The sequence below is a fragment of the Curcuma longa genome, chromosome 20 (genome assembly GCF_044706935.1).
Source record: "Curcuma longa cultivar G26 ecotype Majalengka, Jawa Barat chromosome 20, ITB_CL_G26_1.1, whole genome shotgun sequence".
Lineage (NCBI taxonomy): Eukaryota > Viridiplantae > Streptophyta > Magnoliopsida > Zingiberales > Zingiberaceae > Curcuma > Curcuma longa.
In genome coordinates, this window is record NC_133880.1 from 4,811,276 (window position 1) to 4,831,520 (window position 20,245).

At 38.7% G+C, this 20,245-nt stretch overlaps 4 protein-coding genes across 5 annotated transcripts; 3 read left to right on the forward strand and 1 right to left on the reverse strand.

Moving 5' to 3' along the window:
* Positions 1 to 36: 36 nt before the first annotated feature.
* On the forward strand, positions 37 to 1,265 carry LOC141813325 (uncharacterized). The gene has a single exon (XM_074701268.1). It carries the CDS (start codon positions 96 to 98, stop codon positions 1,074 to 1,076), a length of 981 nt encoding a protein of 326 aa, XP_074557369.1. The 5' UTR covers positions 37 to 95; the 3' UTR covers positions 1,077 to 1,265.
* A 2,027-nt stretch (positions 1,266 to 3,292) lies between these two features.
* LOC141813324 (mitogen-activated protein kinase kinase kinase 17-like) lies at positions 3,293 to 4,809 on the reverse strand. The gene is made up of 2 exons (XM_074701267.1): positions 4,727 to 4,809; positions 3,293 to 4,607 (listed from the first exon to the last, which is right to left on the reverse strand). The coding sequence occupies exon 2, from the start codon at positions 4,445 to 4,447 to the stop codon at positions 3,428 to 3,430; it is 1,020 nt and encodes a 339-aa protein (XP_074557368.1). The 5' UTR covers positions 4,448 to 4,607; positions 4,727 to 4,809; the 3' UTR covers positions 3,293 to 3,427.
* Positions 4,810 to 6,814: 2,005 nt separating this feature from the next.
* LOC141813656 (uncharacterized) lies at positions 6,815 to 11,593 on the forward strand. 2 transcript variants are annotated; one of them, XM_074701624.1, is made up of 3 exons: positions 6,815 to 7,088; positions 7,809 to 10,445; positions 11,090 to 11,593. In XM_074701624.1, the coding sequence occupies exon 2, from the start codon at positions 7,892 to 7,894 to the stop codon at positions 10,178 to 10,180; it is 2,289 nt and encodes a 762-aa protein (XP_074557725.1). In that variant the 5' UTR covers positions 6,815 to 7,088; positions 7,809 to 7,891; the 3' UTR covers positions 10,181 to 10,445; positions 11,090 to 11,593. The 2 variants fall into 2 exon arrangements, with proteins under 2 accessions (XP_074557725.1, XP_074557726.1); XM_074701625.1 differs by having other exon boundaries at positions 11,103 to 11,593.
* A 2,243-nt stretch (positions 11,594 to 13,836) lies between these two features.
* LOC141813302 (sodium/calcium exchanger NCL1-like) lies at positions 13,837 to 18,986 on the forward strand. The gene is made up of 7 exons (XM_074701241.1): positions 13,837 to 14,261; positions 15,828 to 16,016; positions 17,245 to 17,426; positions 17,514 to 17,659; positions 17,729 to 17,996; positions 18,082 to 18,384; positions 18,489 to 18,986. The coding sequence occupies exons 1-7, from the start codon at positions 13,844 to 13,846 to the stop codon at positions 18,735 to 18,737; spliced, it is 1,755 nt and encodes a 584-aa protein (XP_074557342.1). The 5' UTR covers positions 13,837 to 13,843; the 3' UTR covers positions 18,738 to 18,986.
* Positions 18,987 to 20,245: the final 1,259 nt, after the last annotated feature.

Genomic DNA, 20,245 nt, shown 5'->3' on the forward strand with positions numbered 1-20,245 from the left:
ATAAATAAAAGCATGCTTTTGCAAATTGCCCTTGATTAAGTTTGCTTATTATATCAATGAACCAGAAGTCGCTAGGGTTTTGGCGATAACAGAAAATGCTGCTGCCGTCCTCATCGACCTCCAGGGCAAAGCGGGACGTCGTCGCCCGAGCGGTGGACGCTCTCCTCAAGTGGCTCCGCCGTCATCCCGGCGACGACTTCCTCCACCTGGTCCTCACCACCAAGAAGGTCCCTCGCGGCGTCCGCCCCAACAACTTCCGTGTACCCCTCCCCCATCGCTTTTACTCCTCCTGCTGCCTCCTCGTCGACGACCGCCCTAAGTCCTCCCTGGCCCCTTCCGCTGCCCGCGACGCGGTCCGTGACCTCGCGCTCCCCTTGTCCGACGTCCTTACCCTCTCTGAGATCCGCTCTCGCTGTCGCACCCCCGAGGGCCGCCGCTCCCTCGCCGCCTCCCACGACCTTTTCCTGGCCGACCGCCGCCTCATTCCCCTCCTACCTTCCCTTCTCGGAGACCCTTTCTTCAGTAAGAAGAAGAAGGGGAACCACAAAACTCCCATGCCGCTCGATCTTGCCATCCCTTCGTGGCCGGAGGATCTCCGGCGAGCATGCGGTTCGACCAAGTTCCATCTCGGGCCGACCACAAGTAGCGAGATCAAGGTAGGGCGGGCTTCCCAGGGAAGGGATGAGCTAATCGACAATGTGATGGCTGCCATCGAGGGAGTCGTTCTGAATGTGCCAAAGAAGTGGAAGAATGTGAGGTCTCTTCATCTCAAGGCGACCAATTCGTTAGCATTGCCAATCTATGATTCAATGGAGCCTTGTGCCAAAATTGAGAGTTCCTCAAGGCTGAGCAATGTTGAAGAAGAAAAACAAGGTGATGAAGCTCAATCACAAGTCGGGGAAATGGTTGAAGTTGGTGACGAGGTAGAGTCTGAAAGTGATGTGGATGCACAGGACAGATTCAAGAAGTTGGTAAATTACCTTACAGGTAAGCACAAGAATAGTTTGGAGCACGCAGAGAATACTGATGCAAAAGAAATTAAGAGAAGGAAAGTTAAACATGCTTCCTTGGATTAATTGATTGCTTACTATATTATCAAGTGCTATAAGTTTTAAATGTTAGTGAACTTGGAATGTGATCGACAAATATGGTACACACCTAGGTTGGTTGTTCCTGTTATACTCTCTCTTTTTCTATGTTTTAATCATGCCTTGCTCATATTACTCTTTTGCATGTGTGAAAGTCAAGAAGGGGACATTTTTGTATTTGAGAATTTCCCTATTTGCAATATCTTAAGGAGAGTCATATTCATTGTTATCATCATTCCAATTCCATTCTTGTAACTCATTAATTATGTTCTATTTTATGCAATGAAAGTGTCAAAGAAACTGAATGTTATATGACTTTATACAGGATATTTCAATTACTTCTAGATCTTCATCCAAACACCACATTAGCCATGAGCAATTGAATTATTGATACTATCTAGTCGACTAAAAGTTGATATGATTATTGCCCAGTCAATTGAGATCATTTATCCAATCAATTCGAGGTGCAACAACAACAACTCGGAATGTGATCAATTGTTGTTATGGAGGCTACATAACAGTTTCTATCACTCAAATCTCCTTTATTTCAATTAATCCTGAGATCTAATGACATTTTGTTAATTCTCTTGATGCCATGGTACATTCATTCTCATTTTGCATGCATGTATCTAATTTTTGTGCATTAAAGCAATTTACATCATGCATTTTAGACCTAGATGCCAAAAGAAACATGTTGGGGATTCTGGAGTTGGATCTTCATGGGTCACAGGTTCTTTGGGGGCCACAAAGTTTATATGTTCTGACCCATGTTTGATCATGTGCATCAAGAGTGCAAGATGTGTTTTAAAGATTGAAGTGGTCTATCTTTGATGATAGACTTTGAACCTGTGGATAGCCATCAAACCTGGAGGACCCAAAGATTCATATGTTGAAAATTATAATCTTAGAGATTTGGCTTCTAGGTAGGGATCTTAATCCTAGTACTAAGGTGACCTAGGATTTGATAGCCCTAAAGCCTAACCTTCGAGATGATGAAGGGTTAGATCGACCAAAGTGTTTTGGTAGGTTGACCCAAGGTTGTATCAACCTAGGAAAGCCTTATGGTAGACCCAAGATGGCTTTTAGTGGCCTAAACATTTTGTTTGAAAGTTAGATTGGCCAAACATAACTGATGTGTCAATTGTGGATGATAAGTTTGGATAGACTAGAAGTGTAAGACAAGTCAAAAGTGATCACAATTTTACATCATTATAAAGTTAACTTGTTTAATGCAGTTCATTAGATCTTGAATTAACTGAATGACTGCTTCAATAAAGTAAATACTTAACTATTTTATGCTGCGTTATAGAAATTGTTGTTATATGCCATTTGATGATGCTTAAATGCCAACTAGATATTTCTATTTTTTTATATGATCTTTTTTTTGAGTGTGTGAAAGAAGCCTTCATGTGGTTGAAGAAACATAACCATTATCATTTGGTTTATTTGTTTTTGAGTTAGAACCTTTTCAACCAGTTACAACTAAGATTCAAAAAGATCTTCCCTGCAATGAAGATACTAAGATGTCATTAATTTGTGTAACAAAGTGGAAAATGAATAGATGAATGATTAAGAGAGACGTTGTAAAACACTAATAGCAATGAAACAACTATCTCATGAGCACTTGCAGAGGATCATTGTAAGATTCTAATTTGTGAAACTCCAAGTTATTTTTGTATAGTTGTCTTGTAATTTGTCATAAATTATTGTTGTGTTGACTTTTGAATTGATCATGTTGTATTAAAATACTTTATTTATTTACTATCCAACTGGTTCACAAGGTGTCCTTGTAAAATGACCAGCTGTTTAGAAGGAGACTACATATAAAATTATTAGACCAGTGTACTTGTTCTAGCTTTAACAATAGCTCTAGCCTCTAGTCCCAAGCCAGCAGTTTGGACGGACTGCTGGTTGTAAAGCCCCAGGCAAATAATTCTCTGCGGTGGAAATGCATGATGGAGTGACGCAGTGAAAATATGTTCCTGCGGTCACATCTTTTGGATTCAGAAGATCTTCAACGCCTCCGATTCAGATTCTTTACCTTGCTCGGTGGAATTGCAAATCTCCACTGCAAGGAAAGTGACCACCGTCCCAGCTCAGACTCAAACGACGAAGCAACCATTGCCAACATCTGACTCTTCCTCCTCGCTTTATGCCTCACCATCCTTTGCCTTTCGCCTTCCCCAAATTGGTAAAATCCTGCACTTGTGTTCACACCTGCATCGATGTTGTCGCTGATGCAAAATCTCAATTTGGAATTCCTTCGTCTTCGTGTTGTTTCCTTGGAACTGGAACAATTGAATATATTATCATGAAAACTGTTTGCATCATCAATGTCGCTAATGTTGATTGTTCAAAGAATTGGATTGGGCGTAGTCGCCGTTGCTTCTGATCGTCACCCAGTCGTCGTCCCATCTCCAGCAGGGAATGCCGACGCCGATTAACTGCTCCATTCTCGTCAATGGATCATCGGGCGACTGACATTCGTCGGTTTCCAGCAGCGATTCCCAGAGTGTCTGGTCGAGAACGCTCTTTGGGGACGATTTTATCGTCGTCGTCGTCGTCGCTGACGGTGAGGAGGTCACGAACTCGTGCTCCAGGAGCTGCTCCGCAGTCCACCGCTCTCTGGGATCCCTCACCAAGCACTTGCTCAAGAAGTCCTTCCCCTCGCGGGAAAGCCAGCTGGGCGGCTCCGGCACTTCCGGCGAGAAGGCGATCCGGTGAAGCGCCGCGGCGAGGTCGGAGACGTCCGGCCACGGTCCCAGCCCGGTGGCCATCTGGATCACGGTGCAGCCGAGGGCCCACACGTCAGCCGGCGGCCCCTGCTCTTCCCCGCGGGCCACTTCCGGAGCCATGAACACGGGCGTGCCCCTTATTTCGCAGCGTTCTTCGCCAATCCGGCGGGCACAGCCCAAGTCGGCGAGCTTGGCGGTGCCGTCGGAGCCAATGAGGACATTGTGGCACTTGACGTCGCAGTGGACGACGCCGCTGGAGTGGAGGTAAGCCAAACCCCGGAGGATGTCACCGGTCCCGGACCGAATCGCCGCCTCATCCAGCCGCCCGCCCTGCTTCGCCACGTCGTCCGCCAGCGACCCCCTCGCGGCGTACTCCAAGAAAAGGTTGTAGCTGCAACCTCCCGACGGCGAATCCGAGATCACATCGGACCCAAAGCAAGAGACGACGTAAGGCGACTCGAGCGACGACAGGATCCTCTGCTCCCGCTGCAGGGAGGCGGAGCGCGAGAGCTCAGCGGACTTGACGGCGAAGACGTCGCCGGACGCAATGTCGGTGGCTATAGAGACAGCAGCGGAGGAGCCGCGGCCGATGACCGGGCCTCGACTCCACCTACCAATCCTCATCCCGCGATTCAAGGAACAGAGAGGAATCCGAGAAGCGGAAATCCACGAGGGAGTGGGAAAGAGAGAGCCGACGGTTTGGACCGTTAAGGCGAAGTGGAGATAGATTTATATATAAAAATCTGGGCACTACGATTCCGGGGCCATTGGCGGCTGAAAGGAACTGCGCATGAGTCATGAGCTCATCTCACGTTACTTGGCAAATCTAGAAATAGAACTGGGCGAGAGAGAGAGAGAGAGAGAGAGAGAGAGAGAGAGAGAGAGAGCTATCTTCATCCTCACCGACTCTCTCAAATCATTGGCATGCATACCAACTGCGCACGGTCGGGCCCGGTCCAGTCGCTGCCGTTTCATTCTTGTTGAGCGAACCGACTGGCACTGCTCGTACCAAATCAGCCCGTCAGCGAGCAATGCATGCGTTGTTAGAAGGGAAGGAAGGGAAGGGAAGGGATAAGGTGAGGGAATGGGGATGGACCACGTCGAGAGAGAGCTGAAAGGCATGTTCGCGGTGCGCACTGACACATGAGGCACGTTTCGATTTGAAGGGAGACGCTGGAAGGTCCAAATTCCAAGTCATCAAAAAGGGAGGTTGTTCCTGTTTTGGGGCCCCCACTGTGCAGGGCAGGTGGCGCCAGCCGACTGCCAACCATTTAGATGGTGGCAACCGTAGGAGCCTATCATTGCATCTTCATCATGGAGCGTCCAGTTCTTCCTCCTAAATCCATCATTTTACTGCTAATTATTAGATAACTAATATAATATTATTATGATAAGTAATTATTATAATTATATAATAATTATTTAGTAACTTTTTATAATTATTTTAAAATGATTTTGATGGATTGAAAATGATTAAAATTTAAATAATTTTAATTAAGTTGGTAGGAGTATTTTGATATAATAGTATTTAAGATTTTAAAATTTATTTATAACTATGTAGTAGCTACTTAATAGTTTCTACAATAACGTAGCAATTGCTTAATAGCTTCTATAATTATTTTAAAATAATTTTGATAAAATTTAAATAATTTTAATTAAATTGATAAAAATATATTTTGATATAATAGTATTTTTTAAGATTTATGATTTAAAGTTTAAACTTTAGTTATTATTATATAGTAACTATTTAGTAGTTTCTATAATTATTTTAAAATAATTTTGATTAATTTAAATTTAAGTAGTTCTAATTAAATTATTAAAGAGTATTTTAATATAATAATACTTTATGTATAATAATTTTTATTAAAATAAAATAATTAAAATTTTATATTATAACAGTTAATCATAGTTGTACAACAATATTAAAAATAAAGATATTCTAGAAATAAAATAATTAAAATTTTATATTATAAAATTTAGTCATAGTTGTACAACAATATTAAAAATAAAGATATTCTAGAAAAATGAAATGTCATTTTAATTTTTTTTTAAAAAAATGAGCATCCATTGGATTTAATAAATCTAAGATGTCTTTTTAATTTTTTTCTCTCCAAGTTTATTTGTTCAATTAAGTTAGTGCGTCTTAATCTAAACGGCATAAACGATATTAGGTCAGACCAAGTCATGGGCAGCTTAACCCGTTTGACTATTGACCTCACATTATTTTCCTAATTTTTATATGTTATATACATTATTAATCTTATAAAAAAAATTTATTAATCATCAAGATAAATCTAAAAAGTACAAAGTGATTCGACACACAATCAGAATTTCTAAAAATCCATCATACTAAGTAAACTCATTAAAAACTATAGCACAAATAGTGGCTTATCTAAATTTGCCACAATATGCCTACGACTCTAAATCTTAAAATTATTCTAACATTAGTTAAAATTGATCAAATTAAATATGAATTAAAATTATTTTTAATTTAGTCAAAATTACTTCAATATAATGATTTTAATTAAGATAAATTATAATAATTTTTATCAAAATTATTATTAGAGTAATTTTGACTAAATTAAAATACTTTTTAATCAATATTGAAGTATTTTTTATTAGAATAATTTTAGAGTTTATGATTTATGATTAAAGATATAATTGATGATATAGTAGTTTTGATGAAAATAATTATAATAATGTCGTACTATATTTTTAAAATAAAAATAAGATAAAACATCAGCAATCATCTTCATATTTTTTTTAATAAATAATAATAAAGATAAAACGGTGCTTTTTGATTTTTACACAATAAAAAACAATAATAATTTTGTGCAAATGGGCCGAGATCATCAACGGACCGGATCTGTCTTGGTCACCGTGGACGACGGCCTACTATCATCGCTATAATCCGACCCGTTAAGGGCTCGCCTCGCTCGCCATGTTTCATCAGCACAAGCGAAGAGGCGGCGGCGAAACCGACGGCGGTCAAGCTCGAGTGACGATGGAGTGGAGGAGCTCTGATCAATGTGGCCGTCTCCCTTCTACCCTCTTCGCGTATCCTAACAATCCCTAATCTCTTTCTGTTTCCTTCTCTTCCTCTAGCACGCCGCCTCCAGGTGTTCATTACTTCTCTCGCTTGGGGAAACATCGCGTTTCGCCTCCCGCGAATTCCAAGTAGATCCGGGCTCGTGGTCCACTGTGAAGTTCGGTTGATTTGACGATTAACTGCTGGAGATTGTAGCATAGTCCATTGATTGAAAAGGTTCAAACTTTAGGATTCTTTGCCTCATATTTCTGTTCTTATTTGTTTAGTTCGATTGATCGACGTTTAATTGTGGCGTAGCTCATTGATGCAAAAGTACGATCTTCACCTTCTTAACTTAAGCGTTTCTCATCTTATTCGTTTCTTCTTCTTGCGTCGCTATAGTAGTTTCCTGTTTGTATTGCATGTTAAGTATCGCTTAGTTTCTTTTATCCTAGATGGCAAATGAAATCAAATCTGAGGAAGAACAAAGGTTTTAACTTTTTGGTGCTATGTGATTTTTACTACACCCTTCAATGTCTTTTGGTGCTATGTGATCTCAATGACTTAGATTCACTTGTGTCAAGTGTATTTTTATTGTTCCAGTTCATTTTCATCACAGAGAGTTTATATCTAGTTTTGGCCACATTACTAACTTGTCAGTGTGATATAAAGACCTTATAGTTTTAGGGATTTTTTTTTAGTCTTTTGGAGCTATTCCTTATTTCTTATCTATACCTAGTCCTGCAAACTGAATATAAGAGGAATTATTTACTCCTCAATTCTAGTCCATGAACCAAATATGCCATGAATGTAATTTCTAGTATCTACTTTTCCCCTGAACAAGAAATACAAATTTTGCCTTTCTGATTTTGCAACTCTTAAATTAGAATAAGAATTTCGAGATTCTTCCAAGGTACTGATATTTGAGTACTCACCTTTGCTTTCCATGCAACTCAGATCTCTGTCATTTCTATTTAAGTTGAAGAATGAGCAGATATGTGTCTGGAACTGGTGGTAGCAATTGATATCAGTAGTTTCTGATGAGCCTTCGCACCTTGCTCCCAAAACATGTAGTTGCTGTAATCAAGTACCAAAAGGATCCACTCCGTGCTCTTGAGATGTTCAATTCGGCAGCAAGAGATGATGGCTTCAAGCATAATCTCTTCACCTATAAGTGTATGGTGGACAAGCTTGGATCTCATGGCAAGTTTAAGGCTATGGAGGATGTTATCTCCGAAATGAGGATTAACCTTGATAATTCTTTGCTTGAAGGCGTATATGTTAGCTCCATGAGGAGCTATGGTAGAAGAGGCATGGTCCAGGATGCGGTCAATACATTTGAGAGGATGGATTTCTTTGGTTGTGAGCTGACTGTTGTATCCTACAATACTATTATGAACATCTTGGTCGAGTTCATGCACTATGATCAAGCACATAAAGTGTACCTAAGGATGCTTGATAAAGGAATTGTTCCTGACATCTACACTTTTACAATTAGGATAAAGTCATTTTGTAGAACGCAGAGACCGCATGTGGCTTTAAGGCTTTTGAGGAATCTGTCGCATAGAGGATGCCCTGCCAATGCAGTTGCATATTGCACTGTTGTTTCTGGTCTCTATGAGGAGAACTGTCACTGTGAGGCCTGCAATCTGTTTGATGAAATGCTCAGCAGAAAACTGTATCCTGATATACTTACATTTAACAAGCTTATCAATGTTCTTTGTCAAAAAGGCAAAGTTGTGGAGAGCTACAAGCTTGTCGCCAAGATTGTGAAGAGGGGCACATCCCTGAACCTGTTCACATACAATATATTGATCCAAGGATTGTGCAAAGACAGCAAGGTATCTGATGCTGTTTCCTTGTTCCATCGTATTGGTGATGATTTGGCTCCAGATGTGGTCTCCTATAATACACTTATCTCTGGTTTATGCAAAAATTCTAAACTGGTTGAAGCGGTGCACTATCTTCATAAGATGACAAATGAAGGTTGCATTCCAAATGATTTTACATATAATACCATCATTAATGGATACTGCAAATTAGGTCAGGTGCATGATGCATGCAATCTTCTTAAAGATGCAGTGTTCAAGGGGTTTGTTCCTGATCATGTAACTTATTGCTCTTTGATTAATGGACTCTGTGAGCAAGGTGAGACAGACAGAGCATTTGAATTGTTTGATGAGTCTCAAAGAAAGGGGTTGAAGCCTAATACTGAGATATATAATTCACTTATCAAAGGGCTTTCTCAACAAGGCCTTATATTGCAAGCATTGGATGTCATGAATGAGATGATAGAAAATGGTTTCAATCCCGATATATGCACATATAACATTATCATAAATGGCTTATGCAAGATGGGAAATGTTTCTTATGCTTGTATTGTTCTCAATGATGCTATGACAAAACGCTACCTTCCTGATGTTTTTACTTTCAACACATTAATTGATGGCTATTGCAAGCAACTGAAGCTGGATAAAGCTTTGGAAATTGTTGACAGAATGTGGACCCATGGTTTGGTACCTGATGTTATCACATATAATTCTGTTCTGAATGGCCTTTGCAAAGCTGGGAAAACCACTGATGTAATTGAAACTTTCTCAGGGATGGTAAAGAGAGGATGTCATCCAAATGTAATCACATACAATATACTCATAGAAAGCCATTGCAAGGCCAATAAAATACAAGAAGCATCTGAATTGCTTGTGAAGATGGTAAATGAAGGATTAACTCCAGACACAATCAGTTTTAGCACATTGATACATGGATTCTGCAGGAACAGTGATCTTGATGGAGCTTATGACCTTTTCAAAAAATTGGAGGGCCAGTTCTTTCCGACAACTGATACATATAACATTTTGATTGGTGCATTTTCTGAGAAGCTGAACATTCATATGGCTGAGAGAATTTTTAATGAGATGATCAGCAAAGGGTTGCAGCCAAATGGATATACATATCGTGTTCTAGTCAATGGATTTTGCAAGACTGGAAATATTGACCGTGCTTACAAATATCTCACTGACATGCTTAATAAAGGATTGGTTCCAACAATGGCTACATTTGGACAGGTCATAAACTGCCTTTCTGTGAAACACAGGGCTTATGAAGCTGTTGGTCTCATTTACACTATGGTCAGCAAAGGTGTAGTTCCAGAGGTCGTCCATACCATACTCAGTACTGATAAGAGGGAGATAGCAGCGCCAAAGATCCTGGTAGAGGAACTTATGAAGAAGGGTCACATTACTTATTATGCTTATGAACTTCTTTATGATGGGATTAGAGATAAGAAGATATCAAGAAGAGGGGGTCAGATGAAACTTATAAAAACATGAGCTCTGACCTTCCGAAGAACTAATATATACACTATTGGAATTGCTACAATGAAGTTGGCATCCTCACATAACAACTAATAGATTATCACAAGACAGAAAAAAGAGATCAACTTGCAAGATGCAACACAGCAATATCAGTTCTGCAAAAGTCAAATTTTTGGGAATACAAACCTTCTTTGATGCAATTAATTGAATCAAGATGCTGTTACAATGTGTTATCCATCGGTCCCATTGATGCTCACTCAGACAGCAGTTAATCAACGAGGTAAATCTCGATAATCTATTTGCTCTAAGCCTCTAAATTTGTACTGCTACTTCCATAGCACTGATTTCTTATTAACAATTGCAATTCCTTCTTGTTTCTGTTATAATTGTTTTTTGTATTCAAGTCATGGTGGAAATTTAGTTAGCAAATGCACAAATGCTGAATAACTATCTAAGCTATATTTTTAAGTTTCTTATGACTAACATATTGAACATGTCTTGTACTCTTCAGAAATCTAGTGAAATTCTGATAATTATGTCATATATTATGCCGAACAAAATCAAACTATGTACTTCCATGTACTCCTATTCTTGTTTGACTATAATTTTTTTAATAATGATTGGTTCTCACACTACGGCATTGTACATTTATTTACAGAATTATTATGTGATTAGATCTCCATAATGGATCTTGTTTATCTATAATCATGACTGTGTTAAGATTAAATTATGACTCTTTAGCAAGTTGAAGCATCATTACTTTTTAACAATTTCTTCTCGAGGCTGTTTATGGTTACTAATGGCTCTTACAAGTAGGGGCCTATGTTCTATCAGCTTGTCCATTTTGCTGCTTACTCTATAAACTATTCTTCTGGTGAATAATCCGTGCACTCTTCAGCCAAATTTTGATGCTTCTTGTTTCAGTTGCCTTTGCCAGGATTCATGTAGAGAAGCGGCTTGGAATAAGCAGAGAAGCATGTGAAGAAATTCAAGCTGCTGGAATCGTTTTGGTGCAAAAATAGTCTGGATATAAGCCAAGTGTCGGTGCAATCAAATCAACTCATGATAGAAGACCAGAACTAAATTTGGACAACAAAGTGGGAGATATTACCCAATCACTTGTATTAAAGGCTGTGACAGGCAGATTTGAAGCTCCAATGACCAAACTCATCTTAAAGACAACACTTTTTCATTGCGCTTGGAGTACATGCAGTTCTGTGTCCAATTTGAAGAAGGGTCTCTACACTTCAATTGCCCATTTCACTCATAGCTATAAAATATATTGTACATGATAAAGCTTAAGTGTGGCTTGCAAGCATTCATACATCGGTATGCTTTGAAATCTTTATCTTGTGTGTTCTTGCATGATTTGTTTTCTATAAGCTTGTGCCCATGGCCTTGGTTGAAATGTAAATTGATGTGGCGGAATCCTACTGCTTATACGTGACACTTAAGTTGATATGTCAAGTCAAGGGTCAATGGTCAACATTGAATGGACCGTCATCTTGGTCTTGACCATCTTGATCTCGACCACTACGGATTCAGCCATCTCAATCTTGGCCATCTCGATATCAGCCATCTTGAATTCGATTATCTTGGTCTTGATCTCAGCCATCTCGAACTCAGTCATCTCGATCTCAACCTCGGCCATCTTGAACTCAACCATCTAGGTCTTGACTACTCAGCCACTCGTCCTCTAACTCGGCCTTTCGGCCACACAGTTCACTTGGTCACACAACCCACTTGGTCTCTTGACCTCTTAGCCACTTGGCCACAGAGCCCTCTCGGTCACTTGGTCACTCCACCACCCAGTCACTCTCACTCCAACTTTTGGGTCACTCAACAGTTTAGCAACTTGGCAATCCGATTTTCGGATAACTTAGCTCCTCATCCACTCAGCCTCTCCGACTCTCTCAAGCAAGCGACCCCTAGGTCTCTCTGCGCCCCATCTCGGCCACCGCCCTTCGCCTTATACAGAAAATTGTCAAAATACTCTAAGCGTGTGGTGTCTGCTAAAGGATCAGGGCGGTTACAAGATTATCAAACTTGATTTCCTTGAATGTCCTCATACTTTCGCATATAACTAAAAGGTAAGAATAATCAGTGATTGTCGAGCCATAGAGTGGTTATGAGGTTGGCAAACTTGGTCCCCTAAATGTCTCATGTTGGAATCCATGTCAGTAATTATCAGAGTCGATCTCCTCAGCCTGGCAAATGTCCTATCTCGAATTGATGTGGAGATGCATTTCCCGTAAGTATATAAGCCTTCCAACATGTATGAGAAACACTATCGGCAATTTCAACAATTTCATACACTTGTCTTCTTCTTCTACTACATCTTCTCTATTGATACTAACTTGAGCATCGGAGTAGTCTGTTGAAATTCCTCGATACCAGTCTAATCTCTCTGTTCAGTCTATCTTCAAGCTCTTTCATCGACGAAAGCAAAGCCTCACGTGAATTAAATCCCTTGTTAATTGGTGACTTAACTGTCCACGACATCTAGTCGGAACAAAAATGAATATAAATACAGGAGCTTGTGCAATAAAGAGGTATCAAAGGAATCTTTTGAAATGAAGCCTAAATGCCCTCCATTTGTTTGTAGAAATGCTTAAGAGAGAAAGAAACATCTTGCTCTTGTCCTGGCCTGGTTTGGATTTTTGCCATGCTCGGCATGGTCCAGGAGCAGGCCGTGTCTGGTTCAGCCTGTGGGTCGAGCTGTCCCTACCTGGCTCGACCCAAGGAATTTAAATCTTATCAGACCATGTCAGGCGCAACACTTAGCTTAGGTCAAGTTGAGTCAGATCAATTTAAGGGTGCAAATGAATCGATTGGAATAATATAAAAATATTAATATTTAAATTAAGTTTAAAAAATATATTTTAAATATATATAATATTCAAATTTGATTTAAATAGAATTGAATTATAATTTAAATTATTTAAATTGAATTCGATTTAAATTATTTAAATCTTAATTTAAGTATATTTATATTTAAATTATGTAAAATAAAATAAAATTTAATTTAAATTTAGCTGGCAATTTAAATTATCAAAAGTTTAATTTGCATTCCTAATGAGGTCACAAATCGTCTGACTCTGTCTTACACGTTAAACCAGTCGGCATCCTCATCCAATGGGCTCCTATCCGCGTTAAACCAGCGTCTCAAACGAGTAGGCGCCCTCGTTCTCTCCTCAACCTTTTTATATGCGGGAAAGTGTTGATGTGTTTGTCAAATTGCCAAAGGCCTACCAAAAAATAATAATAAATCTCAATTAAGTCTTTGGGTGGTCGATCCGGTCCATACGAAAATTTTTCACTTGTCATCAGAGTAAATTAGGAAAACACCAATCCAATAGCCCATTTGATTGCATCCATTTAAAAGAAAATTTCTATAAATACGTTATAGGGATCAAATCGTAATCAGGTACTTAGATGACAACCTGACATCATTAAGTGGCCTACCAAACACAATTCAACACGCAACGGCTCTCCAAGAAATTAATTAAGGAAGAAATTGGACGGGCTGTAATTAATTAATACAAATATAAATTGGATAAAACAAAAAAGTTCTTTCCTTTGTACGAATTCCTACTATAAAACACCCACAGCGCGGCGTAACTCTCCTCCACGCTCTAGCCCATTCCTCTTCGGCGATTCCTCCTCCTCCTCCTCGGGATGCGGTCGCCTCAGCTCCTCCTCTTCCTGCTCCTCGGTCTCTCCCCTCTCCTCGCCGTCAGCCGCTCGATTTCGGCTCCGGCTGACGGGGCGGCCGCCGATCTGCCGCTCTCGGACGGTGTCACTTCCCGGTCTCACTCGGATGGCCGAACCCTGCTCCTTCCCTCCCTCCGCGTTCCGGAGATCGCGCGTCTTTTCTCCGGGGAGCAGTGCGAGCAGACGTACGGGTTCCTCCCCTGCACCACCACGGTGGTGGGGAACATGTTCCTCATCGTCGTGTACGGGTTCCTGATGTACAAGGCGGCGACGTACCTCTCCTCCGGGAGCGAGCTCCTCCTCGAAATCATGGGCCCGGGTATTGTAGGGGGGCTTTTCCTCCCGATTCTTGGGGCTCTCCCTGACGCAATGCTAATTTTAGGTATGTCTTATTTCTTCGCGAGTAGTGGAAATTCTTGTTTCCTTTTCTCTGGAAAAGGGAATTGAGCTTTATTTCTTTCTACAAGATAAGGATTGGTTGATCGCGTCTGATCTATCATCTAATGAGATTTGTGTTGTGGTTTTTGGAGTTTGTGAAATTTGTGTCTGCCGTCGTATAGTCTGTCTTAAATTTGGGAAAAATTTGGAGCCGTTGATCTTGGTTTTGTTCGTCGAGTTTATCGATGCGATCAGATTTGGATTTTAGTGAGATCGGTGGTTTATTTTTTGGAGGATAAGGAAGGACGGGAAAGAAGATGAATGGATAGAAGGCGGACGTTGTTTTCGTTTTCTACGTGTTTTAACAGCTGACGTACTGCTGACGTGCTTTCACGCGTCTCTTGCGCATGAAGTGCCGCAGGATCCGGATTTGACCTCATTTTACTTTATTTCACGACTGGAAGGGAAGGGTCCCCGTAGGGTCATCAGATGACTGTGAATTTGACTTTTGGACGCTTCCGAACAAATAGCTAATGATCATGCAAATATTGTTGATGATCTAAAACTACAAATATCCAAATCAACTGGTACCATCTCGGTAAGTAACAAGCCAATTAGGCCTTTTCATGTGGATACTCAACTAACAAACCGTTAAAAACTTCCAATTTTTTGTTTTGTTTTGTTCCGGTTGGTATGAACGATTGATGTGCATTGATTTTGATGTGCATATATTTCTTTTCCTTTTTACTAGTCAACGATTTTGGATAGTCCTATAAGAAGTGCAACATAAGGCGGTACTTCCTGAAGCTCTGTCTCAGTCAGTAGCACCAATTTGTATCGGCATGAGCTCCAAAGGGATGTTACCCCATGCAGAATTGATTGGTATCAGTTGGCAACTGCGAGAATATATTTTGGCCGTGCTAACTAATATTAATCGCCATTTGATACTATGCGTTTTGCACCTCATTCCCTCCCCTCCATCGAACTTCAGTGAAATAAAGCCTATGTTAGAGAACTTTGTCCGCAATCCTTCATAAAATATGTGTTCCATTGCATTGTACATCAAAATTTTGATTGGTACAAGATATTTGGTTAAATATATTGATAAACCACTTACCTCAATTTCAATTTGTAGAAAAAAATGACGGCAAGTAAAAAAATTGATGGTTTCATTTGAAAATCAAATTTTCATTATTTCATCTATTTTTTTGGTAGTATCTAATCCTTTTTGGAAGAATGCGTGATACTAATTGTCCTATTTATTTTCAACTCATTGTATACAGGGAAGTGGTTGCTTAGTTGCCCATAGTTCTACACATCCTTGTGATTAGGTGATGAAGCATATTGTGATAATAGATATGTTGGTCGTTTTGAATTGGGAACGTGAATAAATTACACTCATATCACTTTGTGTTAAATTGATTTTACATCTCTGTGGTAAGCAAGCAATTATTTTTCCTAAGAAATTGTATAATTCAGTTTACAGAAATTGAATAGAACAAAGATTTTTTTTTGAGCATTTAGTTATTTTGATGTCCATTCTAACCATAAATTTAATAATTTTCTGCAGTATCTGGGCTTTCTGGGAGTAAAGAAATTGCTCAAAATCAAGTGTCGATTGGAATGGGTTTACTTGCTGGATCGACTGTGATGCTGCTTACAATACTATGGGGATCTTGTATTGTTTTGGGAAAGACTGATCTTTCAGAGAATTCAACCTCAATTGATTCACAAGATACACATCTATTCTGCCTATTTGGTGAGTGTCTTCTTGGCTTTGTTGGATTAGTATGTGTAGCTTTTACTGGCTCTAACTGAGCTTAGCTGTCAATATCTACCTTCTTATCCTTCTCCTTGCATGATTACAAAGTGTAATCAATTTTAATAATTTCATTGCAAGGTAAGTTACTTTTGTAGGAAGAACAATATTTGACTGAATTAAGGGTTAGTTTAAAAACATTGTTATAAAAAACTGTCTAGGATGCTCCTAGGCGCTTGGACAGAGGACCACCTCGCTTAGCCTATATGCAGTCACCTGTATGTAGCCGTTCTAAAAAGCAGGTCCAGGTGGAAGGCATACATAAGTTTTGGGGATAAAGTGGGAGCATAGGCAGTTTAAAAGAACCAAAGGAACCAAATTTGAATTTCTATTTTGAACTAAAACCAATTTCCCTTATTCTTTCTGAACCATAGGATTGTGTTATGCCAACATAGTTGATGTGAATTGCAATTTCCCTTATTCTGAACCATATGATTGTGTTATGCCTAACATTGTTGATGTGAATTGCAACTCTAACAGAGTAGATAAGTTTAATAACTAAAGAATGTCATTATTCTGAATGGCCTCAATTTCCTTGTTTTTTTCCAAAGTTGAAATAATCTAGTTTGTTAAATATTACTCAATTGTCTTGAACTAACAGAAATTTAGGTTGATGGCATTTACTAAGAGCTTTTAGCAAGTTTACCATTTTTGTAACCCTGTTTCTTCTGTAACCATTCATTGTATTGATTGTATGTACATAGTGTGTGAAAAATAGAGACGAAAACCTTCAAACATTTCAAATGTTTCAAAGATTGGAACTTGTATCTTTAGAATCGCCTAACTTATGAACAAGGTCAACTAGACTCATCAGCTAGACCAGCATGACTTCCTGCCCATCCTTGCTAGCACATGAAACTTAATTTAGGGCATAACAAAGTTAAGGGAACTTCTAATTGTTAAAAGTACAGTTGCATTATCAGGCATTTGCAGAACATGATTAGTAACCCATTCTAACATTGCAAAAGTTGAGCTAGTTTATCCTTGCAGTTAGATTCTTATTTGTTTCTTCACTACCCTAACTTATTCAGTTTCTTCACTTCCCTAAACTGTACTAATTTAATGTTGAATTCATGTAAAAATTAGTTATGTTCATGTGTGCATTAACTTTCAACAATTTGTTTATTATCAAATATGCTGACTAATTGTCCTTTTTGTATATTTTAAGGTTCTGGTGTTTCAACTGATATTCAAACAAGCTATGCTGCAAGAATCATGGCAATATCTATCATCCCATTTGTATTAGTGCAACTGCCACGAGTTTTCAATTTTCCCTCTGGACGGCGTCTAGCTGTTTTGCTCTCTCTTATTGTTGCAATTGCGCTCTTGGTTTCATATTGTGTGTATCAGGTAACATTTTTCTTTCCATAATGATTTCAGTTACCATCTGAGAATCTGACCTTTGATTTCGTTTTTTCTTTCTGTATCATGAATCAGATATTTCAACCTTGGATTCAGAGGCGAAGATTAGCTTATGCAAAGCACAAGCATGTAATATCAGGAATTCTAAGACATGCTCAGATGCAATCCCTTGGACGGCTCATGGATAAGGAGGGAACACCTAATCCAGATGTTCTTAAAATGTAGGTATTTATATCTTACTGACTAATTGTAAGATGTTTACTGGTTTTAATTAATCTGTTGGTTTACAGGTTGTTCCATAAACTAGATATGAATTCAGATGGATCATTATCACATGCTGAGTTAAGAGCTCTGATCATAGGTCTCCAAATTGATGAAATAGATTTGGATATGGATGATGCTGTTAAAAAAATCATGGATGATTTTGATACGTCACGAAATTCAACAATCGAAGAACATGAGTTTGTAGTGGGAATCACAAAATGGCTTACCGAGGCCAGACATTATGTTGGAAATACCAGTTCTTACTCAAAAAAATTCGTGGACGAGTATCACTCGGTAAATTTGTGTTCTCTAAGCTACCTTAACTTACAATAATACTATGTGAACCGGATGACCAAATATAACTCTATAATTTATGCAGAAAACAAGGGAGGAACACAACACACTGATCGATCAGAGTGATGAAGTTGTAGAAAGCATTGATACTCCCGGTTGGATAAGTTTCAAAGCCATTTTACTTTTGCTCCTTGGAACTTTTCTTGCTGCAATTTTTGCTGATCCACTTGTGGACGCTGTCGACAACTTCTCTCTCGCTACAAGCATACCTTCATTCTTCATATCGTTCATTGCCATGCCTTTGGCTACCAACTCCAGTGAGGCTGTCTCTTCAATCATTTTTGCCAGGCGAAAAAAGCAAAGAACTTCTTCACTCACTTTCTCAGAGGTTTGTTTCCCGAATCAAATTATCTCACTTCTCCTTTTGTTAGTTTTCCTCTTGGGTAGATACTCGACTACGAGCAACTTACAACCCAAAATTTTCTTGTACAGATCTATGGAGGGGTGACCATGAACAACACACTTTGCTTGGCTGTCTTCTTGGCTCTAGTTTACTTTAGAGGCCTAACATGGGACTTCTCAGCTGAAGTTTTGATCATTTTGATTGTCTGTGTGGTGATGGGCCTCTTCGCCAGTTTCCGGACGACCTTTGCTCTATGGACTTGCTTTGTTGCATTCTTGCTCTACCCCTTCTCATTGGTACTTGTATATCTGCTCGACTTTGTCTTCGGGTGGTCATAGACTTGTTGCTGTGAGAATTAAGCTACTCCTCTTGGACGAAGAAGCTTGTGAGATACTTCTACCCTGTTTTTTTTTTTTTTTTTTTTTTTTTGCTATTTAACATCGCCAGTGCTACAGCGGCCTGTGCGGTTTAAATTTCCTATAGCTTTCGGAATTGTGTGATTTTGAAAGTGTATGCTTTGAAGGATAAGGTTGTCATCAATTGCGAGCTCTAATCCATTTCTTCCAAATATTGGTGGTTGTGACAAATCAGATTGGTTAGCCAATACATTATAATACTTGATCAACTAGCATATCAGGTCCACTCTCCTGCCCTTAGCTTCTTTTCTCCTCACTTCTCTTTGAAACCTTATATATCTCACAATTTGTATTGAGTTATCAAATGTTGGCTTTGCTGGAGCTGAAAGGCAAAATTAGATTCATTATGCTCCATTTACCAACTAAAGGCATGCATAATCTTAGCAAATTAACATTATTTTACTTCCTAATTAATTTAAATCGGGTACCAAATTTTCATCGCATATGATGTGAAAGTACGTCGCCTCCGGGGCATAGTTGAGTTGGTTAGTGCGGGACAAATTTATTGAAGTAGGACAAGGATTTGAATCCTGGCGAAACCAGGCAATACCCTCCTGTGTCGTGACAACTGCAGTTTCTCGATTTATCGCCGCATATAAAGGTGGTGAATTCTACCTTTTTACAGAAGAAAGTACGTCAGTGCTCTCCAAGACATGGGCTTAAATTCGAATTCAATCAAAATTCTTAAAATGAACTCGAACCCGTATAATCCGATCAATCAAAAAATTTTAATAGTCTGAAAAAAACTTTTTTTTATTATTTTTTATAATTTTTTATTTTTATCTTAATATTTTAATATAAATATCTTAATTTTTAAAATAAAATTTAATTTAATTCTAAAAAAATCTTTAAACTCTAAATCTGTTAATTTAAATTTGATCCCAACATGATCCAAATTTAATTCAATTTAAAACCTTTAATTTGAACTTGAAAATTTTCAATTTTAATTTGATTTTTTTTTTTCAAATTAGATCAGTCAGATTAGTGGATCGAATTTATTTTTACATTTTTTAATTTTTAAATAATAAGAGTTTAAAATTCAAATACACAATGTATCATAATATTTAAATAATTAATGATATTGAGTGTCACGTCAAAAGTCAATTTACTTTTTAAATTTATTTGACGTACAAAGTGCGGGGGCGTATAGAATGTGGGACTGAAACGATACCGTACCTTATAAATAAATAAAAAACTACATCAGTGAACCATTTTGATTTTACTTTACAGTAGGTTTAACCAAACTGTTGTAAAATAATAATAATAATAATAATAACTAAATAAAAATGTTGTTTTGGTATTTTTAAAAATTAGGATATATCATGTCCTATTTTAACCCTTCTTCTGCAAAACGTAAAATCCGCCACCTTAATGGTTACCATCTGTGAAAGGTTTTTTTATTTTTTTAACCCAATATTTATAAATGAGTC